This window comes from Oxyura jamaicensis, chromosome 8 (assembly GCF_011077185.1).
Source record: "Oxyura jamaicensis isolate SHBP4307 breed ruddy duck chromosome 8, BPBGC_Ojam_1.0, whole genome shotgun sequence".
Taxonomy (NCBI): Eukaryota; Metazoa; Chordata; class Aves; order Anseriformes; family Anatidae; genus Oxyura; species Oxyura jamaicensis.
This window is the reverse complement of record NC_048900.1, coordinates 30,390,596-30,400,360: the sequence shown is the minus strand read 5'-3', so window position 1 is coordinate 30,400,360 and position 9,765 is coordinate 30,390,596. Positions and strand designations below refer to the sequence as shown.

General features: G+C 55.4%; 1 protein-coding gene and 1 long non-coding RNA gene across 2 annotated transcripts in view; one reads left to right on the top strand and one right to left on the bottom strand.

Moving 5' to 3' along the window:
- The first annotated feature begins 3,820 nt into the window (after positions 1 to 3,820).
- LOC118170730 lies at positions 3,821 to 4,284 on the top strand. The gene is made up of 2 exons (XR_004752853.1): positions 3,821 to 3,939; positions 4,245 to 4,284. It is a non-coding gene; the product is annotated as an uncharacterized LOC118170730 (long non-coding RNA).
- A 202-nt stretch (positions 4,285 to 4,486) lies between these two features.
- The window catches only part of SGIP1 (SH3GL interacting endocytic adaptor 1), a 41,001-nt gene continuing 35,722 nt past the window's right edge, over positions 4,487 to 9,765 (bottom strand). Inside the window, 7 exon segments of the mRNA XM_035333222.1 lie at positions 4,487 to 5,823; positions 6,020 to 6,184; positions 6,743 to 6,807; positions 7,075 to 7,277; positions 7,558 to 7,690; positions 8,118 to 8,273; positions 8,428 to 8,539. Coding sequence (XP_035189113.1) covers positions 5,801 to 5,823; positions 6,020 to 6,184; positions 6,743 to 6,807; positions 7,075 to 7,277; positions 7,558 to 7,690; positions 8,118 to 8,273; positions 8,428 to 8,539 — 857 coding nt within the window. The 3' untranslated portion in view covers positions 4,487 to 5,800.

Below are 9,765 nucleotides of genomic sequence, written 5' to 3'. Positions count from 1 at the left end.
CATCATGTCGCCACAGCTTCTTTATTTCCCTTCGTGTCCCCGCTGCCCCTCATGGGCCTCCCCCACGGGTCTCCCCTGTGTTGACACAGCATCCTTACCCTGTGAGCCCCTCAGGTCCCTCTAAGCCCGCCCTGTGTCCCCTTCTGCCCCTGTGTGTCCTCATGGTCTCCGTGTGTCCTTACAGCCCCTCCATGTGTCCCCAGAGCCCTCCAGCAGGGTTCATCAGCCTCCATGGGTCTTATGGTCCTATATAATGGGCTCCTACAGCCTCCCCCATTGTCCCTATGTCACCTGTGGGTCCCCGGGGGTCCCCATGGTCTTTCCAGATCCACATGTATGCCTGCAGCCCCCTTGTGCCCCCACAACTTCCTCAGGTCCCCACCTGTCACTTCAGTCCCCTCAGGTCTCTGTGGTCCCCACAGGTCCCTAAGTCCCCGTGGCTTCCATGGCTCTTCCCATCCCTCACGTACCCCGACAGGCATGGTCCTGACATGTCTCCACAGCCCCCCATGTGTCCCCACGAGCCCTAAATGTCCCCATGGGTCCCCATATGCCAGCCCCGTGCCCCAGCTGGGAGGCTGTGCACAGTGGTGACATGGTGGGACAGCTTCCCACGGGGATTGCCACAGCCTCCACCCCTCCGCTTGGCTCCTCCGGGTGTGTTCCTGCACGTGGAAGCAACACGCACTCAAAGTAGTGTTTTCTGGTTTTTATTTTCAAGGAAAAAAAGAAAAGAAAAGAAAAGAAGAAACACATTTAAATTGCAACTTAATTGGGTGTTTAATGTGGTGCTCATGTATAGAATTAATAAACTTTGTTCTGATGTGGGGGTTTATTTGTTGCAATATTATGCATGGTAAATAATTGCATATTCAAGATTTTGTGAAATGGGTGAGAGGGAGAATGGAGGAAAGACATTTATAAAAAACATTATTTACAAAAATGATATCCACATATTCGTATCCTAATCTATAAGGCAAGTAACATTTAAAATATGTTGTCTCATGATTATCTTCAACAAGTCAATACAACACATTCATATTACCAGTGGTCAAATACAAAGCTTTGCTGCAGTAGTCCATGTGCAACAAACCTGTACGTCTTTTACAGTTTTTCTCTGAGAACATTAGGTAAGCAGCAAAGTTTTCATCACAGACTAAGCAGTACCTAGGCCATCGTAGACTAAAGGTATAATATATCTCATTGCACGTTTAGGCAAGAAAGGCCAGCCATTCATTAACTTATTTAACTTAAATCTTAAAAATAGACCTGTGTATCTTAATCCACAAATATTTATAAACATTTTATACACGAGGGGTTTCATAAAATGATATAGCTTATATAGGGTGATACCCCGGGGAACCCAGTTCGCTGCCGGAGGGGCTGCAGCAGCGGGGGCGCAGCCCAGCCTCCCGCGTCCCCCCGCTGCCAGCCCGCCTGTGCAGGACCGGGGCTGCAAACCGAGACCTGACGCGATTCCTCTCTCAAATTGCGACTCAGTTTTGGGTTAGATTTGTGCCACCAAAGCACCTGGCCAATTTCATCAGCCTTAGAGCATCCTGGATGTAGCTGGAGCTGGGAGAAAGGAGTGGGTTTCAAACGCACCTTGCATGGATTACAGGACCGGACCGCAGTGTGGCATTTCCCCAACAGTTTGCTGCTTGTCGAGAAAGAGTTCTAACAGAGAAATAAATACTCTAAGCACCCGTTAAAACCTGACGTATCTTATCCCATACTGCTTGGCCTGTAGGGAAGTCCTGCTTCTGTGCAAACCCGTGAGGAACACTGCCGCACCAACACCTGCCATTTTCAAGAAAATTGTCAGCAGCACTAGCGGCAGGCCCTCCTGAAACGCAGGGGGAGATCACACAAGAGGTGTGGGCTGTTTCTATAGGCCTACGCCAACCCCCCCCCCGCAATGAAGTGAGAATTAAAATACATCATACAAAATCACAAAACTTCCTAGATCTACAAGAATTGCTCTCCTTGTAAATTTGTGAGAAAAAGAATAAGAATTCTGGCTACGAAATGAAGTCTTTGAGACTGTAATTTCTTACAGGGAAAGTACAATGTGATGATATTACGTATTTCAGTCACGGTAAGCTTCCGAATTAAGATTTTTTAACAAAGACATTTTCACATAAAGACGATGCCTTTGACAACAAACGAATAGGGGAAAATCACTCCATATTCAGGGCATAGAACTGGCTTTCTGCAGCATGAGCTGAAATAGGTGCTAGGTGTTCAGGGAGAGCACCATCAGCTCCAGTAAGAAATAAAGCCAAACGGGGACGGGTTCATCTGAGACACAGAATTGCAACATCCGTCTGAGGGCGTTTTTGGTAAAAGATGTTTGACCCTCAGGTCATTTAAAAACATGACACCTTCTCACGGTAGTCTGGCGATTTGGAAATGTTTCTGCTGCAAAAAGGTGATGCCGTGGCTCCTGACATGGCACTTGTGCTGAAGGAGCCTCGGGAAGCTCCGCTGGGGTGCTCACCTCGAACTGCCCGGGCCCCGGGAAAGGAGCACAAGTACGGCGTGTGGGGTCTCGCTGAGAAAATAACTGCCCCTGAAGAGCAGGGCCATTTTTCACCTGGGCGCTGAACGACTTCCCTAGGGCTCCCTGATCACGTTCAAAGGCAGCTGGCTCTCCCCTGCGGGTCTGCATGGCTTCAAAGCGATGGGTGTAAGCAGCATTTCCCTCTGGTGCAACCCAAAAGCCAGGCGAGAGGGACCCCGGGAGCACCCTGCTGCGATGTGTCCCGGTGCCGACAGCCTGGGAAAACGCTGCCCTGGGAACCAGAGCTCACCTTACCCTTACAAGGGGCATTGGCTTTTTTTTTTTCCCACCTATGTTTAAAAACCCACTATAATGGATAAATCCTGAAAGAGCACGCTGAAGACAAAAAAAATAGCGTGATTTAAATATCACACAACTGTGCTGACATCCTACGAGCAGCCTGCACCGGGAGGAGCGTGCAGTTGTGCAACTTCCTCGCTGCACGATTGCGCTCGGGACAAGGTTTTGCAAGGGCAGCCACACGCACGTAGCGAGAGCTCAGCGCAGAGCTGGGAGCTTGACGGCCAGCGGCCTTACAGCAAAAATACCCAGCGGCTTTACAGCGGGAGAGCGATATTTAAGAACAAAAGGAAACGCCAAATGAAACGCTTTTGATTTGGGAATGTTTTCTAGTATTGAATGATCTCACTGTTATTAGATATTGTTGATGCAGAAAGTTGTTCCGTAACTCCTCCTGCAAGGAGCACCCTCAGCTGGCTGTGAAGCTTCAATGCTTGCAGCAAAGAGGAGAAGAAACGTTGCAAAAAAAAAGGGGGCTTTCTGTTCCTTACATCTAAAGGGCCGAGTCTGCAGGTGTTTGTGGACAAAAACACCCCGGCCCCATCTACAGCACGGTGAACCCGCAGGTGCCAGGACACGTCGTGAGAGGAGGCTGCGGAGGCAGCACAAGGGAACAGGGCTCGAAGGGACCACGCTGAGGCCTTTCTGTGCATGCACCGAGCCTCGTGACTATTTGAATGCTTCCTTCTTAAATCAAACAGGCCGAGTGCTGCTGAGGGAGGAGGGCCAGGCAGGGCTGGAGCTCGGAGCCCCCCGGCTTTGGTTGACCTGTTGGTGTGCGTGCTCCCAGCCCGAGAGCTGGTGCTGAGCTGCAGGAACCCAGCTGGGTAACAGACCACAGACCCTCGCTGCCTTCTAGCTCCTGCCGACCTGCCTGCCCTCTGCCTGCAGCAGGCAGGGCCCGGCGGACACCTTTCCAGAAACACCCAGGTTTTCCTGCCTACACGCAGAGGTGAAGCCTGTGGAGCTCAAGCGCCCTGGATGCGATGGAGCTGGGGGCTCCTGCCGCCGCTACAGAGGCTGGAACTGGTGATAAATGCCCCTACGTACGCCCTCGTTTGCTGCTCTGTGTTTAAGTCTGACACATTGCAGGCTGCTCCCCACAACCTTCCTTCTGCTGACACCTCCTGAGAGCCAGGGGAAGGAGCCAAGCAGGCTCCTGAGCATCAGACGGAGAAGTGCAACTGCTCCCTTCCCTCCCCGAGCACGGCACTGCTGGGGAGGGCAGACAAGAGTCTGGTGCCATGCCGTAGGGCATGCGGGAAGGGAAATACCCCGGCTAATAAACATCTCTCTCTGCTCAGACACCAGCCAGGCAGGAAAACCAAGCTGTCAGCACACAGCAGCATCTCCTTGTGAAGCAGCCTGGGCCGGGGAGCAGAGGCACAGCGTTCAATGCTCCCCCAAACCACCACGTGAACCAAAAAGCTATGCGAAACACTGGCAAAAACAGCGTGAAGGAAAACTGCCCCGAATCGCTGGGTTTGGCCCCAGCATCGCCCACGACAGGGGCCCACGCGTGCACAGGGAACCCACACCTGGAAAAAGGGACCTGGTCTGGGGGACAGCACGAGTGGGACGAGCTCGGGAGCTCTGGGTTATTTGGTTTTCTTTTCTGTTGTTGTTTGTTTGTTTAAAAAGCATCTAAAAACCCAATGCTAATGTAAACACCTTGTCTTTCAAACGAAATATGAAGTAAAATATCTACGTTCTGGTAATATTTACATTATAAAATCCTTATTTTCAGGACTATGCCATAGATCTCTTCTGGAAGCATGAGCTTATCACAACTGTACGCAGCATGAACCAATTACGAGGAAACTGATTCTTAGATTCTTGCCCTGCGTCCCTGTGTCTGACGGGGGTGGGCTGCCCAGCTTGCACATATTTCTATTGTGGGGGGGAAATAACTAACGGGGCTGAGTGCTCCGTGCGGCGAGTTTGCTCTCAAAAACTGGTGCTTCACCTCCCGTGTTTGCACTTCTCGTGGGCGTGCACACAAAGCACCCGTCCTACGCACACATCCCGACCCCCTCAGGACGGAGACGTCTCCAGGCCGTGCGAAGGCTGATCCCAGCGCCAGGTGCTTTTGGCAGGGCGAGGCTCGGGCTGCGTCAGTTTTTCAATGTTTGTGTATTAATATATATGTGTATTTTGCCTGCCTGATTGGTGAGTCGGAAGGGCGCAGGGGCTGCACGCCTTCAGATCCCTGACATCGGACCTGCGGGGCTCGGGGCACGCGGGCTCGCTCCCGGAGCTGTCTGGCAATGGAGATTTGAAGGAAATGCTCTGTCCAGAAGTGGCGTTTCCCCTTCTTTTTGCTGGGAGGCTGCACTAGGAGCCTCCACGCCCACGGAAACGTGGTTCTGGAGCTCGGCCAGCTGAACCCGAAGGTCGAGCTTTTTATTCATACGAAGGACTGAAGAAAAAGTAAACCAGCATGTCGGCTCTGCTTAGCTCTCTGTCTTTGAGGCACCCCCTTTATAACAGCTATCAGTATTGAATTTAAATCGTATATATTGACAAAATGTAATCTACCTCTGTAAGCATTGTGCCATTCAACAGTACTACTATTAAATTTATATACCACAGTTTAAATTACATCCATTTCATGAATGGTAAAATGCTAAAACTCAAGTGTCTAACTGCCAAAATACAGCCTTACTGGAATGAGTACAATTTACAAATACAATAATTACATTTTAAAACCATTAACAATGTTACATCTAGAAGTAAATACTGTAGGACTGGTCAAGACGGTGTTTTCCGAGGAAAAAAAAAAAAAAAGAACGCTGAAAGTTGTTGACACTTCCAACAGAAATGTCCCGAGTGCAGGATTTAGTTCATTTTCCTTAAACTGCAATTAAAACCCGTTCCACGCAGAGCAGTCCTTGGTTATTTTCCGTGTTACTTCCCACAGCCTTGCATAAGCTTCCTTCAGTTATCGGCCAAGTATTTACCTGGAAGCGGGACCAGAAGTGACCCCGGGGTGCTGCGAGCAGCGGGCTCCGTGCGTGCACAGCCGGAGAGCCAGAGCTGCTCCCGGAGCCACCGCACCCCCCTTGTGGGTCCCATGGGGGATTTTGGGGGGATTTCACGGGGTATTTCACACCAGGGAGCTTCTGCCCTCCTGCCGCCCCGCCGGCTGGCACCTACCTGCCGCGAACCTCTTCTTGATGAGGGAGAAGCGGTAGCCGGCGCCGACGAGCTCGATGTCGCAGCTGGAGAGGGTGCTGCCCTCGCTGGTGAACTGCACGGCCAGCGGGGCCGGGGCGCTCGGCCCCTCCGACAGCTGGAAGCGGGCCAGCAGGGAGCCCACGCCTGCGGGTGGAAAGTCCCACACGAGTCCCTTACGAGCCCGCAGGGACACGCCACGAGCCTGCAGGGACACGCCGTGCGCCCTGCCGACGGGTTGGCACGCGCTGCCCGCTCCCACGGGTGCACCCAGGCTGGCGGCAGCCCCCCGGAGGGGGCAGGAGGCGAGCCCCCCTCGTCCTGCCGGCAAGATTTGTACTTTTCGGACACCCTAGCGTGGGACACATGCATGAGGCACGTGTAAGAAGTGACCCACGGGTTGCTGCGTCCCCCCGTGGGACGCCACACAGATGCAGGGAGGGCTGAGGGAGCGAGGGGCTCGGAGAGCAGCCGAACCCGCGTCCCGTGTGTTAACACTCTCCCGTGATGCCAAACTTTGGCTGGCAGAGCCACGCCAGGGACGTATCCCGGATTTTCAAGGCTCTTTGTGGGGCTTTCAGCAGCATTGTCCCCAGCCAGTGCTGGCAGGGGTCGCTTTGTCCGGACTTGGGTGCGGACAAGAGAAAGAGGCCGAGGTCTGAGCGCAGCATTCATCACTAGCAACATGCACAGTTGTGTGATTACCTCCGTTTTCTGACTTCTGAGAGATATCGGGGATCTTCCACAATATCCTCTGCTGCTCAGCGTTCCTGCAAGCAGAGGAAGAAGAGCGTTTCTGTAGGAACCAAGTCGCTCCCGAGGCTGCATCCGAAGGCTGCTAAACGCTGCGTGTGCCGTGCCCCAGTGCCGCTCGGCGGAGCTGCGCCTTCAGGAGCGGGGCCCCGGGGCTTGGCCCGAGCAGAAAACACCGTGCCCCTTTTGTAGAGCAGAGCTCCCTGCTCCATCCCGCGGGACGAGGATGGGATTCGGTCCCGGCCCCCCCAGCACCCACGCCGCCCGGCGCAGAGGGCTCCTACCAGACAGCGGGTGGAAGCACGGCTTGCAGCTTGGTTACTCCTCCGTCGACGGGGACGAGGAACTGGACGTTGTTTAGAGCTACCGGTGTGGTCATTGCCTCTGTATTGTATTTGTAGTCGATGCGGAGGTCAGTGCTTGCAGGGTCACACCGCCAGCTCACTGCAAGGTTTAATGGAGTAGACTGAATACCCTGGGCAGATACCTTCCAAAATGACAGAAAAAACATTTAGTTTCCGTAGGGGTGAAGGGAGAAATCCCATTTTACAGACGCAGCAATTGCAACGTGCTTCCCAGGAGGCAACGCCTGGCATTCCCACGGCAAGCGTGCGCGGGGCTCAACACCTAGCGACACACGGAGGGGACCCCGGGACAGCACGCCCCCACCTCCTGCGACCTCCACGCTGCGCTCGGGTGCACCGCCCCTCGCGCCGACAGGTCAAGCACCCGTTTGTGGCAGGGCTCGGCGTGAGCAGAAGCCGTACCTGGTACTTGAGCATGTCCACATTGTAATAGGTGGCTTGCGGTTTCTGCTCCGATACCTTCTTTAGGTGCGTCATCAGGTTTGGCATGTTGACCCAGAACTCCTTCGTGCTGGCGTCGCTCTGCGTGCTGTCACTGCGAGCAATTAACGGAATTAATTAGGGAGGGTTAACCCTTTCCGTAAGCTGCCCCCGCAGCAGGACACAGCCGGCCATAGGCTGTGACCAGGTTTGATCCCGTGCTTGCAGACACACCGCATCCCCCCCGTGTGTGTGTTTGTGCTCAGGTGCCTCGGGGGAGGCACCGCAGAAGCATTTTGTGAGCAGGAATGGGCAGAAAATGAGCAAACCCCAGGAAAGGGCTTGTTCCTCTCTGGGCGAAGGGGCTGCGCTCAGAGCAAAAACTCTGGCAAATATTTAGGGGCTGAGAATTTCCTCCCCCAAACCTGCCCAGGCCCCGGGGAGGACAGAGACTTCCAGCACGTGTTTTTTGCAAGCGCCCTGCTCTCGCGGAAAGCCGCCTTGCCCTGGCTGGATGTAAGAGCTGGCGGTGCGGGGCTTACCAGCAGAGGAGCTGGGGGTTTGGCAGGACGTGCTCCAGCCGGTTGTAGTTCAGCACGCGGAAGGTGAGCACCGCCGGAGCGGGGTTGTTGGCAAAGTGTCGGGTGATGCCCGCCGGGAACGACAGCACCATCTCCCCCGTGATCTTCACGATGCACCTGCAGCACCGGGCACAGAGACCCAGGGGAGGAAACGGGAGGGGGGGGGGGGCTCGAAATGCAGCACCAAGGGGACGGCGAGGCGACAGCCCCCCCCCTTCCCAGCCGGCACCCTCCCGGACGCGCACCCGGAGCCCCCCTGGTGGGCACCTACTTGCTGGGGTCGGCCCCTTTGAAGTACGCGTTGACGGTTTCGGTGAAGGCGGCGGCGACGGGCAGGGTGTCCTGCGCCCCCATGGTGAGCGGGCTGGGGCCCCGCGAGGAGCCTGCAACAGAGCAAAGCCTCCGCTCGCTGGGGTAAGGGGGGAGGGCACCGCTCCCACCCCGCTGTGCTGCTCAGAACCGAGCCCCCCGCGGGGCTTTTGGGGGCAGGTATTTAAAAAATCCCCCGAGGTTTGGATAAAACTTTAACGCCATTCGGTGATTATTTCCCCCCCCACACCCCGAAATGAGCAAAGAAAACAGACGAACAGGAGCACGGGGCACCAGCAGCCCTGCACGACAGGCAATGCAGGGTGGTTTGGGCATTTTGAGGGTCCTGGAGGGGCTGGGAAGTTTGGTTCCCATCCCAAGGGAGCGGGATGCTCGCTGCCTCCTCCCTGCAGCAGGCGCTGCCTTCCACTGATGCAAAGGGCGCATCCTGCCCGCAGCACCCCCGTGCATGCCCCTCTCCTTGCATGCATCCACGTGGGATGCTGCTGCTCGCCCTGCACCCCTGGAAAGCCCACGTGTGTCTCCACAGGGCTGCAAAGCCATCAAAGCCTGCAACGTGCCGTGATGTGTTGCAGGAATGGCATCGGTGCGTGGGGCTGCCCCAAACCCTGGGGCGTGCTGGCAACCCCACCGTCACCGAGGGCAGCGCAAACACGAGCTACCAGCATGCAGAGTGCTTGTTTCTGCCCCAAAACATCAGCCCCAGGGGAGCTTCTGGTCCCCTACTCGGGGTCTGACATGCCCAGCTCGGGTGCACCCCAGGCTGAGCTTTTGGGACCAGAACATGTCCCCGGGAGGTGGCGGGGAGCGGGAGCTGCCCACGAACCGCAGCCCTGCCGGCTCCAACGTGCCCCCAGCGCATTTCTGCAATGCACCACCCTGCAAGCTTTTAAAAAAAATATATCACTGCCTGCACGTTAGCTAAACACGGGTTGTTTTGCCCCCGGAACACATCATAAATAATGGCAGAGGGTGAAATGGGCTGTTTCAGAGGGGTTTCACTCGCAGCATGCTCCCATGCAAGCTCCCAGCGCAGGCTGCAGGCGGGGACGGCAGGCAGCGATCCTCGCCAAGACGCCAAGCGAGCGGGCTGCTGCGAGCTCGTGCTTTCCTTGGGAGGCTGTCCTCAGCAAGAATCCCCTCTTCTCCACCTGCTGCTCCCCTGCTGTCGGTGCGTGTGCGCGTCTGCTGCCTGCTGGCCCTGCCTTGTGCCGTGGCTCTGTGGCACTGCGGCTGCCCCACGAGGCCGGCACGGGGTTTGGGTAGGGAAGTCAGGGTT